The sequence below is a fragment of the Taeniopygia guttata genome, chromosome 4 (assembly GCF_048771995.1).
Source record: "Taeniopygia guttata chromosome 4, bTaeGut7.mat, whole genome shotgun sequence".
Lineage (NCBI taxonomy): Eukaryota > Metazoa > Chordata > Aves > Passeriformes > Estrildidae > Taeniopygia > Taeniopygia guttata.
In genome coordinates, this window is record NC_133028.1 from 50,908,084 (window position 1) to 50,929,462 (window position 21,379).

The 21,379-nt window shown below is 43.9% G+C and overlaps 1 protein-coding gene across 2 annotated transcripts in view; it reads left to right on the forward strand.

Annotated features, from left to right (window-relative positions):
* UNC5C (unc-5 netrin receptor C) overlaps positions 1-21,379 on the forward strand; it is a 251,061-nt gene that overhangs the window by 222,955 nt on the left and 6,727 nt on the right. For both annotated transcript variants that reach the window (XM_030271701.4, XM_030271700.4), the window contains 6 exons: positions 300-387; positions 9,795-9,963; positions 11,805-12,038; positions 16,990-17,139; positions 17,374-17,538; positions 21,171-21,349. In XM_030271701.4, the coding sequence (XP_030127561.4) occupies positions 300-387; positions 9,795-9,963; positions 11,805-12,038; positions 16,990-17,139; positions 17,374-17,538; positions 21,171-21,349 (985 nt within the window). The remainder of the gene's footprint in view (positions 1-299; positions 388-9,794; positions 9,964-11,804; positions 12,039-16,989; positions 17,140-17,373; positions 17,539-21,170; positions 21,350-21,379) is intronic.

Consider the following 21,379-nt stretch of genomic DNA (forward strand, 5'->3'; position numbering starts at 1 on the left):
GTAAGCAACAGCATAACCATCTGTCTGCTCTTTAAATAAAATGAAAGGGAAGAAAATCCTCTTCTCCATTTCTGTTTTTCAGTGCACAGGAAAAAGAACAGGCAGCTGGACACTGAAGACACAAGGGTTACAGTAAATTTTTCTTGCGTTTTGCTGAGGTCATTTACAGTCTGATGGTGAGGGTGGCTGAAAATCTGGCATTGCAGGCTTCATCTTCTGCCTCTTCTGACACTCCCCTTCACAGACCCACTCACCTCTTTTTTCTCCATCTTATCTTTTGTGTCTCTTCTGTTCTGCAGGAGTAAGTTTGCTGATCCCAGCGGGAGCCGTTCCACAAGGGAGAGTCTATGAAATGTATCTGACAGTTCACAGGAAGGAGAACATGAGGTAAAAATTGCCTTATTTTCCTTGTGCACTAAGAGAGGGGGGAAACACAGTACCTGAAGACCTGTGATAATAATACTTATGCAAAGCCTACTGCATTGAAGCTATTTGCTGATTTGGAGGTAAACACAAGCAGAGCCAAGGATCAATTTTGCCACAAAACCAGCTCAGACATTTGCTTTCCTAACCAAGTGTTGCACTCTGCAGCAAGTCCTCAGGCCAGGGGGATGCTGAATTGTAGAGGAGCAAGGAAAATATGCCAGCATGAGTTTGTGCAGCAGAGGTATGAAGTAGCCTCTTGATAAAGACCTGTTCTGCAAAGGAGAAGGGAGCAGAGGAGAAAGGTAAATGAATCAGCTCAGCGGAGGGACAGTTGCCTGAGCACTGGACTTGGAAAATCTCCTCTCCTGTTAGAGTGAAGGTGAACTTTTATTTTACCCTTCACAGGCTTGGCTAGTCCATGCAGAGGATGGAGCCAAAGCTTTTAAGCAGCACCTCCTTGCTGCTTAGCCCCAGAAAGCACATGCTGAGGGCACCCAGAGCTGATGCTGGGATGACCACTGTTGTCTCCTGTTACCTGAATGTGCAGACAATTCATATTCTAGATCTTAATGTCTACTGGCATGTGATCTGGCAACCTTGACATTAACAATAATTGTTTACAAAAAGGCCAATATACCATTTGGAGCCAGTTAGAAGACCCTAATGTAAAGAAAGGTGAAAACTTAGGCTGCAGAATGGACTCGTGCACAAAGGCAGAATGGCAAATGTGAAGCTGAGGCAGTCATTACACGGTACTTTGCCTCTTTCTCCTCCTCATAGCTAGATATGTTTTTTGGCTCAGCCTCTTAATAGCGTTTATTATGTGCTAAGCCACAGCTGTTTATACACTGTGTGATATTGAACACTATTCTTTAGCTTGGTAGTCTTTCACCCAAGCTAAAATAATCTGCTTAAAGAAAAATTAAGTAATCCTTCCACCCACCCTTTTGCATACATTATTCATCAGCTGCTCTTTGAAAATAGCTAATTGCAGCTACAGAAAAAATGTTCATAATAATCATAGTATTGATTATATTCCTATTACTTTTGGCTGTGAAAGAGGTTTACAAACAATATTGAACAAAGAAACTTTCCTGAGGAAGGAAAACAAAATCAGATTTCATCCCCTGTTATTCAGCTTGCTTCTGAATCTCCCTTTCCAAAATACCTAATTAAAAAAAAAAAAAAATTAATTCCTAGAAGGTGCTGTATATGCAGTTATTTTTATTCCAGTCACTATAGAGGGAATCCCTGTTACTTTATCCATGCAGCTGTGGACAACAAATGTCACATACTTGTCTAATTTATTTTCTTTAAGGATCATAAAGCTGCCTCTGCATGCTTTGTGAAAGCTGTAACTCAGCAAGTCACACAGAGGATAGAAGGATAGATTAACCTGTGTTGGGAAACATGGCTGGAGATGTGCTGCCTGCCAGCCTGAGCAAGTATGCCAAAGGACACCTGCAGAAGTAAACAGAATGCTGTGAATCGTCACTTACAATGAAGATTTTAGATGTGATTTTCCCTGGGAAAGGAGAGCAGAGCAGTCTTCCTTGGGGCAGCAGGGCTCATTTTATTGTGGTGGCTGGCAGTCACTTTCTGGGTGCACAGAGCCCAGCTGCTTATTTGATTTGTGGCAGTTTTTCAGAAAACACACCAGGCTCCTCATACTCTTGGAAAGCAGCTTCTTAAGGACATTTAAGATGGAGCTCATTGGAATTTGTCTAGATCACTCAGAATAGAATATTCTGCCCCCTTTCCCCAGGTGCCAAGGAGCAGAAGGGGCTGGGAGGCACCCAGCTGTAATGTTCTCCTGCTGCAGGACTGGTTACCACGCACTTCACTTCTGTAGCAGAGCTACAGCTCAGTCAAAGCTTCTTTTTGGGACTGCATGGGCCACAGATGTTGCTTCATATAATTGGAGTCATATGGGTACCACAAGTTGCTGTGTGGCGTATTTATTTTTTAAATCAGCTACTGCACTCCTGCAGCACTCTAGCAGAGAGTGATAGTCCCCAGTAAGGACGAGCTGCAGACATTTGCTTCATTGGCCAGGCAGCAAGTGCAGTGTGTTCAACAAACCCTGTGAGACTCTGTATTTATTTTCATGAGCACTGTGCCAATGTGTATGACTTGAAAAGTCCTGTTATGTGTTGATGTTGTTTGGAAGAGGACACACAGGAAATTATAAAATGTGTGTTATTATCAGAAATGAAGGCAGTCTTGTCCTTGATATTACAACTAGCACTGAGTCAAGAATGTGGTCCCCACAGTGCTGCCCCAGCAGAGCCAGGCCAGTAACAGAGAGGGTCCCCACCCCAGCTCACATATCTCCAACAACTTAAGATCTAGCTCACACTTCGTAGAACTGTGAAACTACTTCTGAATAGTCAAGCTGAAACAGAAAATATGTTATCTCTCAAACACCTGCAAATTCCCCTTTTATTTTCCTTTGTTTTCATATTAAATTTCCCCAGTTAGTCTCTGAATCTGTAGTACAGAAATGAGACTTCACAACCCAGTAATGCCACTCTTTGTGCTGCCTTGCAGATTGGTTAGAAGAGCTTTCTGAAACAGTGTTTATTCAATTTCATATCCATCAAAGCGTGTGAGAGCAGGAAGGTCACCCTAAAAGCATTATCCTTTGGCAGTGAATTGGGGTTCTGATAGCTTGCAGTAAACACCATTGGAGGCAGTTGTTTCTTATAAGTGTGTCAGCATACTCGTGGCTCAATGTGGTTTCTCTTCTTCTGGGCTGATGCTCCAGGAGAGTGTTATCCCTGCTCCTGTCCTGCAAGCTCACCCTCATTCTTCCTGTCATGTGGGGCAGGATGGATGGCAGGCAGATCCCAGGCTCTGATCCCTGGCTGGTGTGTTGACCTCATGAAAAGATCCACATCCTTCATGAAACAGCTACAGTGGGGAAAATTATATATGGGTGTTTGTTTGTAGACATATATGTACACATGCAAAAACATCTATACATGTATACGTATTTATGTATGTGTTGCTTACGTATGTGTAACTGAAAAAAATGACAATCCTATGAGAATATATCACAGCTATCAGACAAGTTTCTCTCAAAGCTGTGTCTTTCAGTGGTGAGCAGATGCCCTCTCTTAGTCTGGGGAAGTATCAACAACTTTGAGATTTGCAAGGAGTGCCTTCTTGAGTAGTGGTTTCATCTGTAAAATCAGCACATTATGTTGGCCAGTACCTGGTAAGAACCTGTTCCCATGAGCATCTGTGAGAGCCTGGGTTTTAAAGATTAAGTAATTTATTTAATTAATCTGTAATTTAAGGATTAAATATCATAAGTATAAACCTTATAAACCTCCAGCCTCCAGGATTTGTTTGACTGCCTCAGGTTAAAAAACATATCTTGCTGTGAGCTAAATTAGCGGAGCCGTGTTTCCTTCAGAAACATCTGGCAGTGGTCAGTGCTAGATGGGGTCTGGGCCTTGATGGACCACTGGTTTTATCTTGTGTGGCAGTTCCTGTGTTCCTGTGTAAACCCCTGCTGAGCTCGCACAGCTTTAGGTGGAGCTACTCTTGCATGCTCTAATCAGAGACAGGAACTGCACAAAACAGCTACAGCTCTGTGAAGGACACTCCTGTATAATCCATCACACAGGAGGTGTTCCAAATGAGAGTGGAGGTCACTGTGTCCACAAAATTTGACAACCCTGAAGAACAGAGCAAACAACACTCCTGAAGATCTTGATGGAATGTGCAAATTTCAAATTAGCTACCTTGAAAGAGAAAAGGGTCAAGTGAGCCTAGCCAGGATTTGTATCAAAGGCTTAATAATGTATGCATAGAGTTTAATATAAAGTCAAGCATCTGATCAATGATTGTGATCCAAGGAGTAATGTTGCTTTTTCACCAGTAAATCTTAAGCTTACTGATGTGAAATAAAAGAAATTGAAGTCTTCCACATTTCATTTCCCCACCTTCCTTATCTCAGTTGCATAAACAAAATTACTTTGCAACTCCAGAAGACAATTTCTTGAAGTGCCAGTCACTATAATTGAAAAATTCAACATGAAAAAGACTAGAGCATGAGAAAAAGGGAGGGCAAACTTCTTAGGAGTATTTTTCTTCTGAAGATAGATTGTCAGAAGAGCCAGGGTGTGTTGAGAATATTAAGTTTGAAACATAAGAACGAACACATATTAAAAAATAAAGCCCCAGCAATGAAAGGAGAAATAAAATATTTTCCCTCTAACTTTTGTCTAAGCTGTGTAGAAGGGTTGCAACCTGTTGTTATGCAATAGCCATTCCTCTCTCCTTGCTCCATCCTGTGCTTCCTGAGCTGCTGTGATTGCCTGGAGCACAGTGGTGGGGAGCACAGTAGTCCCACTGAGGAGCAGAGATTTATCTAGTTGTGTTCACATCTGCTGTCTGACAGCTACCTTAATGAATATGGTCTGGCTTATTACAGGGAGACAGTTTCAAATGAGTAATCCCATTAAAAACACAAATTTGATTGTGAAGGGACCAGATATGGTGAATAAAAGTTTGTTTGCTTTTAAATATAAGTTGACTGTTCTTGATAATCTCTGAGGGATGGGAAAATATCTAAAAATATTTTAGACTGAAGACCTTTCAGTTACTGTTAGTGCCTTTTAATAGAAACGCTAAGCAGTGAGTTGAATTTTAGTCTCAGTCTCTTTGTAAAACAAAAACATCTGTTTTTGGAGTTGTACTGAGTGGCCAGTCTCCTCTAATAAATTATCCCAAGACTGCTGCAAGCCTAAAGTCAAACCCATGTTGATGGGGGTTTTTGTAGGGAATTGGGTTTGGGCTTTTTATATTTGGATAACAGCCTAAAAGATTGCTCACAGTTTTGATCATTTCTGCTCATAAGTTTATCTCCCTTGCTCTATAAGCTTCCCTGTGGCTCTGTCTGTGCTGGATCTCCCAAAATCTATAACACATAAATCTCAGTGTTGGTCACAACACATGCCCCTCTAGGCTGGGATCCTGGCTTTGCTGGTGCTGCATCACCTATTTAGGAAAAGGAATAAAATTGCCTGTAATGAGTGACTACACAATATCTTGTCTTCAGGGAAATTTGTTGTTTACTAATTCCACGAATTACTGTTGGTTTATGCTTTGAAGAACGATTAATATCCCTTGTATACTGTATCTTGTCTACTGCATCTGTTTCTATTCTCATTAGCTGTAGTAAGGCATAATCCTTTTGTTTTAAAATGGAAATTTAAAACAGTGAGATGTGACAAAATATTTGTTGGAAGAGTTTTGTTCCTTTTTCCTGTTGCTTTTCATAGGGCACCTCTCTTCTGTCTGTGCCATTGCATTGTCTAGCCTCATTCCTCTGAGTTTCAGGTGTTTATTTCTGAGATCTCGTGGTGGTCCCTAAACACACTGCAGCTACCTGAGCCATGGTAGAGCTGGAGAGGAAAGGGAATATCACTGTGATGTGTTCTGATATGCCTTGTCCCAGACAGTGCCAGAAATCAGATTTGCTTCTTGTCACTGTGTCACATCACGTGTTGATGCCTGCTGTGTCGGAGCAAGCTCACCTGAAATGTTGTTCACTGTTATTGCTTTATTTGTTACTATTTGTTTGGAACTTGTTTTACCCCAGCCTGAGCTACTATACAATTAATAAGATTTTATTTCCTACTCATATTTTTACCCACTCTAGAATTTTACCATTGTCTTCTGGCTTTCACTGTTACTTGCAGTGATTCCTTATTAATTGTTACCTGTAAATGTAATGACTGTGTTTTCCACATTGTGAGTAGAAATCCTGGCCTCACAGTAGTCAAAGAGAGGTTTAGCATACATTTTAACAGAGCTGGGGTTTCACCTCAGCAGTGACAGGGACCCACTTCACACACCTGGAAAACTTCTCTGCAACTCACTGTAGCTCAGTTTTTAAAGGTTTATCTGCATGAGGTGGATATTGGAGAGTCACTAGGACCAGCAGGTGTTCAGTAATTTTATGGTGCCAGTCTCTGATGTGTGCCTGGTTAGGGTTTTGGGATTGTAAAGTCAAGCACCCGTACAACTGGCCCATTCTTCTGCTCTTCACTAATCAGACTGCTCTCTATCATAAATACCCAGGTCAGAACCATGCATATCTCATCCACTTAGTGATAAATCTTCTAAGTCTGGTAATAAAGATGCTGTTTATGAACATGGGGAAAAAATATTAAGTCTTGATATTTTTAATACGTCTTTTGTATGCTTGCATCCACCTCCCATCTCAGCTCCTCACTCTGCAGTCTGCAACGCATCCTGGCTTGGTGTTCTGCATAATCATTTTGTACTTGTTCTAATCAGCTATAAAATGTTGCAGCACAGAATCATGCCCTTTCATCAGAGTCCTAAAATATGACAGTAAAAAGATTTTGGCACAAAGCAGTGACTAAACTTAACTTTACTTGGAGACAACTTCAGATTGTATGATTTAACACTAACATATTATTTTAAAGACCTTTTGGGGATTTTTTTGACTGTAGGCATCAGTGTTTGTAGATTTTAACTGATTTTCCACATTAAAGGCATCATATTAATTTTTAAGGCAATCCTGATATATTCACTCTTGCATTTTGATTGCTTGTTTTGTAATTCAGTCCAAAAAAACATGATAGCTTGTATTTTCTTTTCTTTTTCATAGGTCAGTACTTTTAGATGAAGTTAGGTTAACTAGATGATTAAGTCTGATCATCATTAAGCTGCTCATATCTGCTTTCCATACAAATATAATTCTGAGAGATGTTTCTCATAAGATAGATACTATGTTTCCTGAAATTTCTTGAATTAGACCATAGGAGAGTGTTCAAATATCCACCAATTCCCAAGGCTGATGACCATTAAAAAGCACTGACACACTGACTGTTTTTTAAGCTTCTTGTTGCTTCTTATGAAAAAAAAAATAACAGTGTAAATGAGACAGAAAAAGAAGGCATGTTTTATTGAAAAAGTTTCCAATTATTTATTCAGTCTGGCCTTGCAAAAAAGTGATATCTTGTCTTAATCTGAATCTGATGATTCCCTGCGGTATGCAAGAGGAGCTGGACTAGGTACTCCCCTTGTGTTTCATTTATTTTGTGTATTGTTTGTTAGGCTAAAATAGCTGGCACAATACATGATAGCTTTCCAGATTGTTATACTTTGCATCTTTTTTGAAAGACATCTATATCGCAGCTGTTTGTTTCCAGTCCATGGATTTTCAGAAACAATTGTTATGTCGTTTAGTAAACTCATCAGTTAATTTCCACAGATGCATATCATCTGGATCTACTGATTTGCATAGATTTAAATGTTTCAGTGCAAGACCCTTTTTTTTCTCAAATGTTACAAAAACCTCCACAACATTTGTGACAACTAGGGGTAATTTTCAAAAGTGCCTTCATTCCATTTTGAAAAAGGATTTCTCAAAAGTTTGTCTTTCATTCTGTGAGATTAATGGGATAGGCAGGGAGAATTAAGGTGAACAAAATCAAATTAGTGCTATGGACATATATTTGCAATAGCCAGAATAGGTGCGATAAATCTGATGTCAAAATAGCTTCTGTCCTGATTTGGGCTCCTTGAAAATGCTATCTAAAATTATCTGCTCTGCTTGGGTGTGGCCTGACCTCAAATATTGTGAGCAGATTTGGCTACCACAATATAAGAGAGACTATTAGAGAGCATCTAAATTATTAGGGAGCACCTAAAGAATGGCAGTGAAGATGGTGAAGGGTCTTGAAGGGAAGCCATGTGAGGAATGGCTGAGGTAACTGCATCTGCTCAGCCTGGAGAAGAGGAGACTGAGGGGAGACCTCACTGCAGCTACAACTTCTAGAAAGAGGGGAAGAGGAGGGGCAGGCACTGATCTCTTCCCTGTGGTGCCCGGTGACAGGACCAGAGGGAATGGCCTGAAGTTGTGTCAGGGGAGGATTAGGTTGGATGTCACAAAAAGGTTCTTCATCCAGAGGATGATTGGGCACTGGCACAGGTCCCTCAGGGAAGTGGTCACAGCACCAGCCTGGCAGAATTCAAGAAGTGTTTGGACAATGCTCTCAGGCACCTGGTGTGACTCTTGGGGATAATCCTGTACAGGGCTGGGAGTTGAACTTGATGATCCTTGTGGGTCCTTTCCAACTCAGGATATTCTAGGATTCTGTGATTACAGCTACTTTTTTTTTTCTCTTGGTGAAGACAAAGACTTGCAGAAAAAAGCAGCAATGTTTTCTCAGCTAATTTCTCTAAGACTGATGCATATGTTTTGTAAATGCAGCATGGGACTAAACCCTCAGCCAGAGCAGAGCACATGTGGTCCCGTGGGCAGATCAGGATTTTAAGTGCAGATCACATTGAACGCTTTTAAACTTCTGCTTGCTGGTTTCTGGATCATGAATTTGTCCTCTATTATTTAGGGAGGCAGTTGATGAGGCACATTCAGCTGTATTTGTCATACACCAGATGTCAGGATAGTTAAAGTCACTCATGCTTCCTCTTGTTTTAAGCTCCTCAGTGGTTGGTCTGGGATGGCTTGCACTTGCACATTTGCACACACACATACACACACACTATCATTTTCAAACCAGAGTGTGTGTTGTGTATCCTAAATATTCATCTGATTTCCCATAACACCTATTCCTAGTGACTGGCAGCAAGCACACTGGATAATACCTGTGTTTTCAGCTGAACAGCTTGGGGTAATCACTAGAAATCTTGGACTTTGCAAGTGTGTTTTACCCTTGCACTACTCCTTACCATCCCTTCATCCTTTCTCCCTCACCAGCAGTAACACTTGCTCCCTGCAGGCTTATTTGCAATAGCCATTCCAGTAGATCTGAATGCCTTTTAAGTAAAATGGAGTATCAGTGGTTGGTGATGCCTCAGAACTCAAACTGCACATCTGAGATGTGCAGTGTACCACTTTCAGTCATGTTTACATGCTTATTCAGTGTTTTTCTGTCTTTGTCAGTTTTCTCTGTCCTGACAGTAAATAATTCTCTCAAGTGGTGCCTACAAGAGCCACCATTAATTTTTGTGTGTCACTGAAGAACTGCCAAATGCAGCAGTGACCACATTTTTGCAGTGGGTGAAATTAAGCCTCTGCATACCATCTGCAAGGATCCTTCAGAGTGGAGTGTAATCAGCAAATATGGCCTATAATTTGCAGACACCTAAACATGCATTTTGACACATGAATGATATTTAGCAAAACAAGCAAAAAAGGAAATAGATATGGATTTGGGGAAAATGAAGAAAAAACAAAACCCACCTATTTTGTCTTTTTTATTTTAAGAGAAGGATTTTTTTTCTTTTTACACACCCAAATGAACCTTTTTGTCTTTTTCAACTCCTTTAATGTGTCCATCTTTCTGTCTCCTCCCCAGGCCACCTGTAGAAGACAGCCAAACCCTGCTGACACCCGTGGTGAGCTGTGGCCCACCAGGAGCCCTGCTAACCCGGCCCGTCATTTTAACCATGCACCACTGCGCAGAGCCAAACACAGAGGACTGGCAGATCCAGCTGAAGCACCAGGCTGCCCAGGGACCATGGGAGGTGAGGCTCCAGAGCTCCAGCCTGTGTGCTGGCTGCATGCAAGGCCCTCTGCTAGTCCTTTACTTGCCTTTCTGAACCTGGATGCCTGTATTTTGGGGTTTCCATGACTGCTACAGGCAGGCAGGAGTGCCCTTCCCTACAAGATGTCTAAGCTGCCGTGTGCCCATGCAGAGATCTATCTTGGGGCACTTTGGCACCTCCTAGTACTAGCAGGTTTGCATGGTGGGAGCCCGAGGTGGTTCCTTGCCAGTAGGGTAGCAGGAGAATGTCCCAAGGCAGTGTGGCAAAAGGATCTTCCCACTATAACTGGAGCATAAAGCGATGCTTTCAGCGGGGCTGAGCCATCTTGCCAGAGCCCTCCTTTCCAGCTCTATGCTCCTAGGTCCCTGCTGCCACCAGTTTGGTCTCATAATTAAATTGGCAAGGGCACTTTCTCCTCCTGGTAAGTTTAATAAGGTCAGGGTGGCTTCTGAAGGCTACAGTTGGGCTGACAGCAACAGAAGTGCCATGTCCAGCCAGCATTATCTTCAAAAGCCTCTCGTGTTTGGCCTCCTGCCTGTGGCACTGGCTCTTCCTCCTGCTGGGAGGGAGCGAGCAGCAAACACAGCTCTGTCTCGCCAGCCAATCTGCACCCCACAGCCCAACTCATGGCACCACACGTGTTCCTGATTTGTGCCTGTGTGTTACTGGCCCCTCTTCATTTTCTCCCGTCCTTCTCCTGCCCCAGGCACAGGTTGCTCTGCCAGCCCTATACACACCCTGGTGTGTGTGCAGCATCCATGGGGCCCCTGGCCATCACACAGCAAGCTTCTTCCTCCTGTCAGTTCTGGAGCAGTTCCTCCAAGCTGAGCCTCCCACACACGTGTGCACACACATTTGTGCACAGCCTGCAGCATCACTTGGGGCAGCACCTCCTGCCAGAGCCACGCCATGGAGCAGCACCTTGCCCTCCAAAAAGATTGTGCCAAACATGGCAGGTTTGCCTCTCCTGAGACCAAGGGAGCCAAGCTTAATGCCTAATGCCAGCCGAGCCCACTCTTCTCAGCTGCCAGGTGTGTACATTGTCCTGCAGAGCTGCAGGCAGCAGGGATGAAGTGGACAGGTTGTGCTGAGCATCGTGTGGCATGTAGTGGCTTCGCAAGACGTGGCTGTCACCCGCTGCTGACCTTTCGCTTCTGCTCCCTCTCAAAGCCATTCAAAGCACCTTGTGTTGTGTGCAGGATATTACACGCAGGGTTGAATGGAGAAATTAGCAGGGGAGCTGTTTTTCTGTACACCCAGGCTGGGGAGGTCATCTGCATTCAGGCAGTGTTTTTTTTCTTCATCCTGCAGTCTCATCACAGAGGATTGTTCTGAGGAAGCAGCAGGTGATATTTCATATAGATGTGGTATTTGGCTGTCGCAGAGGTTACTTCCCTTCCCTGAGTTTTTATAACTCCTTATTGTCGTGCTTAGGAGGTGAAGGGCAGTTATTTATTCAGCATGCCTGAGACTACTGATGCTGAATCATGGTCTCCAAATTATTAGTTCTACAATATCTCTTTCAATAAAAGTCTTGGTGGTATTTTCATTATTTGCCTAACTCTGTCCAGGGCTTTAAAAGCAGAAGTGAAGACAGAGGGATTTTCGACCTCCAACATCATCACCAGCACCCCAGAGAAATCTGCTCTCTGTACCTACACAGGAGAAAAGATGGAAGCAGGACATTTAGACCTTGATTAATCTAAGGGGCAAACAGCAAGGACTTTTTGCATCATCCAAGCTTGAAAGGGGTATTGCTGCCTAAAAGGTGAGCAGCTCTGGCGAGTCACATGCTGTAATTTGGCCTCTTTCTCTCTTAGGATGTGGTGGTGGTCGGAGAGGAAAACTTCACCACCCCGTGCTATATCCAGCTGGACCCAGAGGCCTGCCATATCCTGACAGAAACCCTCAGCACCTATGCCTTGGTGGGACAGTCAATCACCAAGGCAGCAGCCAAACGTCTCAAACTGGCCATCTTTGGACCTCTGTCCTGCTCTTCCTTGGAGTACAGCATCCGGGTCTACTGCCTCGATGACACGCAGGATGCTCTTAAGGTGGTTCTTGATCTCTTTCTTGCTCTCCCTCTCCCTCCCCAGTTCTCATAGGACTGCAGTCACAGCAGAGACTGAACCCTCTGCTCCATCTATTCATGCTCCCTGGGTTATTTTTCTGATTAGAAGAAGAGCTTGACAGCAAGCTGCTGTTTTACAGTTTAACCCTCATATGTTATAAATTGTCCTTTGCATAGGGATCTCACACTGTTTTCCACCCACCAGTCCTTTTTCCTTTGTTTACCTGTATCATATCCTGAATACTAAGGTTTTTGCATTATTAAAAGGCCATAAGGTACACAGTGCTTCATTCGTTATTCATGTATTTTTAATGCTAAGTGCCAGCTCCCCAGAGATGGGAAAACATATAAATGCTTCTTTGTAAATACTTGATAATGATAAAAGAAGCTTCTGGCCCGTTAATCACTGCCTGCTTTCATACTGCTTTATTACACCCCTTTGCGTGCAGCTTTTTGTGTTGGGAATTCACTACTGGAGTAAAGCAAAGCTGCTGCTATCCCTAACTGGATAACCTTACTCTCCCTGGTAACCTGGTAATTCTGGCATTCACACAAACACACACTCACTATGTGCAGATGAGCAGAGAGATAACCATACCTGCTATTTCTCTTTATAAATACCTGTATGTATACAGAAGGTATCTATAATAGATGCACTCATAAAGTATGTAGTTCCAACTGCACAACCGAGTTTATTAAAAGGTGGGGTTTTTCCTTTAGCTGTAGAGAGTGCTACTGCAAATCTTTGTGGCAAAGTGATTTCAAAGCCTGACTAAGATGACTCTGACTAAGCAAAGTAATCCTGCTGCTGTACATGCTTTTTTCCCCCCAACTCTAGCTGGGAATTCTTGGGATTTAAACTCAAATACACTGACTGTGAGATGTTTGTGTTTTTCAGAACAGTGACTTCCATCACTGAGTGCAGCACACTTGGTTGTTCTCCCTGATACTATCTGATATTGCCTGCCTAGGCTTTACTGAGGGGGTGCTCTTGTGTATGTAAGAACAGCAACAAATTATAAGGGTGAAGCAGGCACATGGGGACTTCAGCATGGTGTTGTCCTCTGGGAGGCTTGGTCTCTGTCACTGCATTGGTGAAACAATCAGCCTTTTAGAAACAATTATTTTCCCTGATCTGATTTCCCTTTGTTTTTCCTATTAAAAAAAAAAAAAAAAGAAAAAAAAAAAAAAGTGGAAAGGATCTTTCATAACTATCAAGCTTCAAAGGTCCTGATGATTTTATGCCTGTGCTGCATAATACAATTTTCCATGGATTTGACAAGGCCTGAGGTAATAATAACTGAGTTGTAGGGGCCTTGGCTAGCCAGCTAATGCAGTCAGAGCTGAGGAATCTAATTAGGAATTACTCAGGAACTGTTGGTCTGTTTCTAATAGACTGTAGGGAGAGTTGTGTGGTAAAGTTAATCCAATTCAGTGCAACAGCAGAAGGGATCAGGAAAGGCACACAGGTGAACCACTCTTCACCTGAGAAGCTGCAGCCAAAATCTGGGAGGGCAACAGGTCAGTCCTTGGGATCCTGCTGCAGTTAGGCCCCAAAGTGAGACTGCAGATTGGTGAGGAAAGGTGAGCAAAGTCAGGAGGCCACCATCCAACTCAGTACCTACTGCTTTTTCACGTCAAGTTCATGCATTCTAATTTTCTTTCTCTTTGGCATGTCTACCCCAAGATGGGGGGGTGGCACCCATGGAGTTCAAGACCCAGTCAGCTGGTGGTTTGCAGGTGGACAAGCACATTTGCTTTCTGGCCACAGACTCTTATGAATGCATGAATTGCACTTCTTTGGAAGTGTGAGGTCTGGGGAAGGAGAAGATTGAGAAAAAAGAAGCCTAGTAAGCCAGCCGTAGATGGAAGTGCTGGCTATGGACCAGTGTGTCCATAAGCATGTATGAACTGGTACATACAAACCTTTGTGTACTAAACATCCCCCTGTGACAGTGTTGTGTAGACTCAGTCTATGACTAGATAGAAGAAAAAAGGGTTGGGGCATTTGGCATGTGCTTTAACAGCAGTCGGTACTACAGCAGCCCCTGCCATGCTGGGTGGAAATCCTTGGCACTGCTGTATTGCCAAAGGGAAGGCATTCACAGGGCTGTTACCACTGGGTGTGGGGACAAGGCGTGCAGGCAGGTCTGGGCTAGCAGATTCTGAGGTTAGAACTATTTTAGAGAGGAAAGAAAAGTTGTAAGCAGCAGGTGAAGCACCAGCTGCAACATCTCCATGTCTTGAGGCTGGCAGCTCCAGGCAAAGCACAGCAAGGGTAGGGAAGAGTAATATTCCCATATTGCATTGCCTGAGCTTTGGAAGAGTCTTTGTAGGGGATCGTGTGTATTTTTTAATAGACAACCAAAGGCATTCTGTTATTATTTACAACCAGGAATGAGTGTGCCATATGCTGACTGTGTTTTAACAGCCACCAAAGGAAGACAAGTAGCTGCAGTATGAAGCTCAGAGCAGTGTTTATCCAGCAGACTGCTCCCTCTCATCATGCAGAGCAAGCACTCGCAGCTGAGCTGCCGGCTCCCGCAGTACAGTAGGGAAGTGAAACGATTTGCCATCAATAAGGGCTTGGTTATTGTGGGAGCAGCTTAGCGAGGTTCTTGGTGGCTCTGGAGCAGGATGGGCTCGGTGCTGATCACACATGCAGCATTCTCTGCCCCACAGGGTCCTAAGCCACCTGGATGAGACACTCACAAAAATGCTTTTTGGGCAAGGATGAGGGGAGTTGTGACCTTGAGTGCTGGCTTCTTTTTTTAAGGCTAATTTTTGCACTTTGAAGGGGATGACCAAGGTTAAAAAAAAAAGAAAAAACAGAAAAAGAAAGTAATAATATGATAGCTATAAAGAAATCCATCTGCTTTGCTCTCTTTATTGATGTGTGCCTTTGAGATTAAGGTATGTGACCTGTGTGTGGCAGAGTGGCAGGAGCTGAGCAGCCAGATACATGGAAACAGCTGCCTCCCACCCTGGGAGCATGTAAAGGACTTCAGGCTGTAGCAGGGTGACATTCCCCAGCCTATCTTGTGCTGCACAGTAACTGTCTTCAAAAAAACACCCCAAAATGGGCACAATAGGCCTGTGATCTGTTGTTTAATGCATATGTTTTTCCTTTTATTGAAGAAAGGCACAGCTGGACTGAGCACCATTGTTTGCTTGGGCCCCTTTAATGAGGAGGCACAGGTTGAGGCTGTTCTGGTGTCATGGGTGATGGAGTGATGCTTTACATAGCTCCCTCTCCTAGGAAATAACTCCTGCCTTGCAGGGCGGTGAGATACAGTGGGCAGGATGACCACAGCCACCTCAGCATGGGGCAAGAAATATGCAGTTCAAGTTTTGGCTCAGATGGACACAGAGGTGCCAGCCAGTGAGATAAGCACTGCTCCAAAAAAAGACCATATGGCAGGAACCAGCAAGCATGTTTGAAAGGCTGTGCAAGTCATGGCTCCAAATTAATTCTGAATTAATTAGCTAAATGGCATGGGAGAAGCAAGGGCTGCTTGGCACCCTCCAGTTAGAGCATGTGGAAGGGCTGACAGTGGCCCAGGGTGGCTACCAGAAGTGGGTTGTTGAAACTAAACACACAGATCTGGTGGGTGGGATGGTGCAGCATCACGCTACAGTTTTCCCCCACAGTAGTGCAGCTCCCAGTGCAGCAGGGGCAGGAACAGCTTCTCAGCACACCTGCCCCACTTGCCTGAGAGGTGTCATCTGCAATTTGCTCACACAGTTCCACAAGTCATCCTCTGGACCTTCCAGGGAAGTAATTGAAACATAATGAAGATCTATAGTAATCAGATAATTACTATTGATTGCTCTTTAGACATCTTGATGAAGTAATTAGGTGGCACTGGAAAGAAGCTGGAACTGATTCATTGGCATAACCTTAATCTGAAAGGTTTCCTAATTTTGTTTCTCTTCCTCTAATAGCCAATAAAAGAACATTGTTTTAGCTTCAGAATCTGCCAGATGCTTTTCTTATATGCTTACTACCTCCCTTAATGTGGTCAGGAGCAGCTTAGCTAAAATGGGGGCTTCTTTATTTGGCCTGGGGCAGAATCCCAGTGTTGTGTGCTCCTGTATTGCAGAGCATCTCCACTGTGTATGATTGTCTTTAGCCACAAGACTGGTTGGCTGGTTGACTCCTTTAATTAAATGTGACTGAGATCGGTTATGTTGGTTTCTAATGGGGCTCATGGAAGTGCCTTTATACTTGCTTCTTCCATGTGGTCCACAGTTAGGCTGTTTGTAGACAACAGTGGAATGTTGTTTTTATTAATGGCAGGCTTATATTGAGCTTCATAAATGACCAGACTCTTGGCTTGCTAGCTTTTGATCACATGATCAATATTTCAGTAGCCCTGAACCTGTGTATTCGTATGAATAAAATGCTCCATCACTGTCTCCTGGGCTGTTTCCATGCCATCCTGCTGGACAGTGTCAGGGTTGGTATCTGACTCCTGTACTGCTCTGCCACAGGGCAGGAGACCATGAGCTGACAGACCAGTGATATGCACAGGTAAGAGTGTCCAAAAACAAGATAGTAAAGCTACCATGAGACGTCCAGTTTGATGAGCAATGGAGACTGATCTATTTCTGTACTCAAACAGTGACTGCATGCCAAGTCTTCATATTCCCTTTAATAGCATAGAATTGAGCTTCTGCTCATAGGACATGTGAGAGAACACGGTGCCTCCCTTCTGGGCTGCTGCTGGATGAAGGAGGTGAGAGGGTTATAATCAGATCGACTAATGCAGTTCCAGTTCACAGGGTCACACAATTCTGTGTGATGCCTGTGTATTTTTTTTAATCTGTATTACACAAGTTACAGCATCTACAGCACAAAACCTTGAGGACTCAGAAGACCAGTGTGCTGTCTTGATGAAACCTACTTCCTTCTTTTTATCCCAATACTGCAGGAGGTCCTCCAGCTTGAGCAGCAGATGGGTGGGCAGCTTTTGGAAGAGCCTAAAACTTTGCATTTCAAGGGAAGCACCCACAACCTTCGTCTGTCCATTCATGACCTCGCCCATTCTCTCTGGAAGAGCAAGCTGCTGGCTAAATACCAGGTGAGCGTAAAAAAACATTCACATTGGATGCTAGCAGTGAGGCTTAAAGAAATACTGTCACACACAGGTGTGTGTAAAAAACACCCGGAGTCAGGCTGTAGTTCCATGGACATTTTTTTCCACCGCATCATTTGCAGTCCCACTAGCATGGAGCCTGCAGTCTCTGGTCATGTAGCAGCCATGCCTTGGTTCCACATCCCTCCCTGACTATACTTTTTTGCTTTCCTCCTGCAGGAGATTCCCTTTTACCACATCTGGAGTGGCTGTCAGAGGAACCTGCACTGCACCTTCACACTGGAAAGGTTCAGTCTGAATACCCAGGAGCTGGTGTGCAAACTGTGTGTGCGGCAGGTCGAAGGAGAAGGACAGATCTTCCAGCTTAACTGCTCTGTCTCAGAGGTAAATTACATTTGTGTGTTTTTCTACCCAACTGCAGGAATATGGGACAGCTAAGAAAGTAAAACTTTTCCCATTGGGACCTTTTTAGTGCTTCCCATTTTGTTCCTGACTGCTGGTATGGACATAAAGAATAGATTAAGTCATTTCTTTGTCTCTCCTGTTGCATTTTTCCTTGGTTTCTCTCATCTGGAAGGAAGCATCTCTCCTTCAAGGGTGGGAGGAGTGCAACTTTAGTCTCTCTCTGCTAGTGCTGCCTTTCTGTGTCTATCTGGAGGAGCTCTTTGCCTACCACTCCCTAAAACATCTCATGAAGCTCTTTTAGTCCTGTTTCCTTGGCAGTCCATGAGACCCATGATAGTTCCCTGGAAAGAGAGAAAAGAGAATAGGAAAATGTCAGTGCTGCATCTTCCATGAGCCACTCCCCTCTGATCCCACGTTAATACTTGCTTTGCAATAGGAAATATCAGATGGTCTGGTTGCAGTAAACTTTCTGCTCATATTTTGCTACTACTACAAATCCTGACTTTTGTCTTTGGCAATTTTTCTTTTGATGGCTGACATTTTCCAGAAGAAATACTATCATAATTTTGCTAATGCTGTGTAGCACCTGGAGAATTTTTGCTCCATGAGACAGTCAAGCATGGGGCTGAGATGGAGCAACAAATTCAGGTATGAAGTGGCACTGACTTCAGTGTATGTGCTGGTGGGTTTTATACCTGGTACCCTTGGCAGCTACGAGGAGCAGACTCTCAGGCAGCAATCACTGTTGGCTGGCTTGGGGAAGGGCTGTAAGAAGAGACAAAAGTTACTTGTTCTGTAACAGGGCTCTGACAGTGAGCACCATTACCTATAACATCTGCTTGGTTAGTGGATGTAAAGTTACAGATTCATCTGGGGACTACACAGCATTAAGGACAGATGGTAAAACAAGCATCATAAACAATTATTGTAATAAGTGCTGCATTGAGGTAATCACTAATTTAACCTCCCAGAGAAGAGAAAGAACTGAAAGTAACTTTAATGAAATGCAAGTATACACTGTAATCATCTTCAGCTGGTTCTATGTAACAGGGCCTGGTAATAGATCCCAAACAGGATAATATTCTTGTCTTGTGCTGTGATCCTATCCAACAAGGAGGAATAGAGGGAGTGAATAATACCACTGTGATCAAGGGTGCCTTCTGCAAAATTGCCCCTTGTTGTTGACACCTTGTGATATTCCTAAACTCCAGCAAGGAACTGGAGGACCTTGGGCTGCTAAGAGCTGGAATATAGGGTCAACTAGGGAAAAATCCTATAACTCAAAGATTTTATGGAAGGGTAATCACCTGAAAGGGTAATAACTGCAACTTGGAAACCAATGTATGCCTCTGGAAGTGTGATAAAGACATCAAACCAGGCATCAGGAAATCATAGCTCTAGCTCCTTACATTTTCTTCTAGGGTTATGCTAGTGGTATCCAGCTAGCAGTTAGGCATTGAAGGACTTTGCTGGCATCTTTCCTTATTGCTGCATCTGTCTCTCTGCCACTGTTACCCTGAGATAAAAATCCAGTAACACAGTTTCCTGCATCCTCCCTTGATGGGCTTTCTTTTTAGTCCCCTCCAAAGGATGTAAAACTTCTGCAGATTAAACTCTCTTATACTGCCTTTATACAGTGTCTACCACTGGGACTTCAAAAATACAAATGCAGTGAGTGCCAAAACAGGCACATTTGCAAAGCAGGAGGAAAAATGTGATAAAGGTCTCACAAGATTCATTTCTGAAGCCCTGTTTTTATCTTGTGCCATTGATACTCACACAAAAGAATCACGGGGCAATGCTTTAGATACCTGAGCCCCTTCTGCAGCAATCCTGAGCCCCTGGGGCTGTAGGCCACCTAGAGAGCCAGGGCAGCACTCAGGTTCTTTGGCCCAGAATATAAAGAAAGGTTATCTATCTGCAATGTCTCTGCCACCACTCTACTGCCACTTCTGACCTCCCAGCGTGGTAAGCCGGCAGGCAGCACCAGCGTCAGGCATGTCATTGTCCTGGCTCCTGGGCAGCTCCTGCTGCCAGGCTGTTGTGTAATGGGGTTGGGACAGGCAGTCTGTGATCCAGGGCCTTGGCACCCAAGTACAGATGCCACATTCAGCATGTTAATTGAGGACATTACAGGGTGGCGTAAACCTTCCTTGGTTAAAAATTTCAGTGATTGACTAAAATGCCATGCCTTTAATTAAAAAAAAAAATCATATTTATTGGTGTAGATAAAAGAGTGGAGGCAGAAGATTTAATTCTGTGCATTGCTCATGGACACTGGCTCTTCCCTTTCCATCTCTGAATACATTTTTGGGGAGTAAATCAGAGATTGCACAGGACAGTGAGCATCTCTAGCAAAATCCTTGGGGGATTTGTGATTGCAGTTTCAGCCAGGAGCTGCCTGGCTTTAAGACTGTTTCAGGTATTACACCTCCTTCCCAACAGCCAGTTTGACATGAAGCCACAAGATAGTTCACAGAGGAGAAAACAAACTGATATTTAATGACAAGTCTTTAGCATGAGTGTTTCTGGCTGCCTGGGGCTGTGATCTGGCAGAGGGGGAGGAGAAGCAGCTCCCCCAATTCTACTAGAAAAGAATACCAAATTGTAAAGTAGACTGAGCAGGGCAGAACCAGCCATGTTTGCTGCTTTTTCCATCATGGTCGCTGCAGGACCTCACTGTTCCTAAACAAACCCAACCATCCAAATAGACCAGCTATCATCTTCCCACCAGCTACCAAGCCTGTGGCCACTAAATCCATCCAGGCCAAGGAGAAGACAAAATCCTTGCCCAGAGGAGCCAATTGCTGTTATTCCCAGTGGTGTTAGCAGTGGTGTCATGGGAACCCCTCCAGCTGGGAGGACCACATCAAAGAACATCAACACCACACCTGCAGGGGACAAGCTGGCTTTGGGGATGACTTTTCCTGTGAAACACTTGCTGCCACACTGCCTTGGAGCACAGCACATGTCTTGGGGAAAGGGGGCAATGCCTGCTCCCCACCTACCCCACCCTTGCCCAGAGCACATGCTCTCCATCTATTTCCAGAGTCAAAGTCACATGAAGATGAGGGCTTAGCTCGTGCCTGGGGTGGTTTTGAGCCTGGGGTGGTTTTGACTGTCTGGCTGTGGTCTGCACAGCATTAGAGGCTTTAGAGAGCTTGGGTACTGCCAGAGGGATGTCAGTAATGCAAGCCTGGCTCGGTGTGACACTGGGGCTTGGGAAAGATGCTGGGAAGAGAGTCTTATCAGTCATGCCAGGAAATCCCAGTTCTGTTCTAGTAGTATCAGCTTGCTCCAAAATGTGTCTAAGTGACTCATCCTTCATTATTTCTGGAAAATGCTTAATTAAACTGGCCATTTTGTCCACCTATAGTAATATTCACCCTCAAAAAAAGAGGAGGGAAAAAAACCTTTTGTCTACCCAAAGCTGATTATAAATATTTCTGCTCTCCAGTGGACTAACATGTTTATGTTAGTGTTTACTAGATTAACAGAGGGCTGCAAATAAAAGCCCTGAGTCTCAGAGGATGTAGTTCTACAATTGTCTCTTCACTCAGTAAGAAAATTGATGGGTTGTTCAGACTTTTTTTCTGTCTTTCCAATCTCAGGAACCTACTGGCGTTGATTACCCTCCCATGGACTCAGCAGGCACCATCACCACGATCGTGGGGCCCAGCGCTTTCAGCATCCCCCACCCGATAAGGCAGAAGCTGTGCAGCAGCCTGGATGCTCCCCAGACCAGAGGCCACGACTGGCGCATGCTGGCCCACAAGCTGAAACTGGACAGGTGAGCAGGGTTTCTACAACACAATCAGGC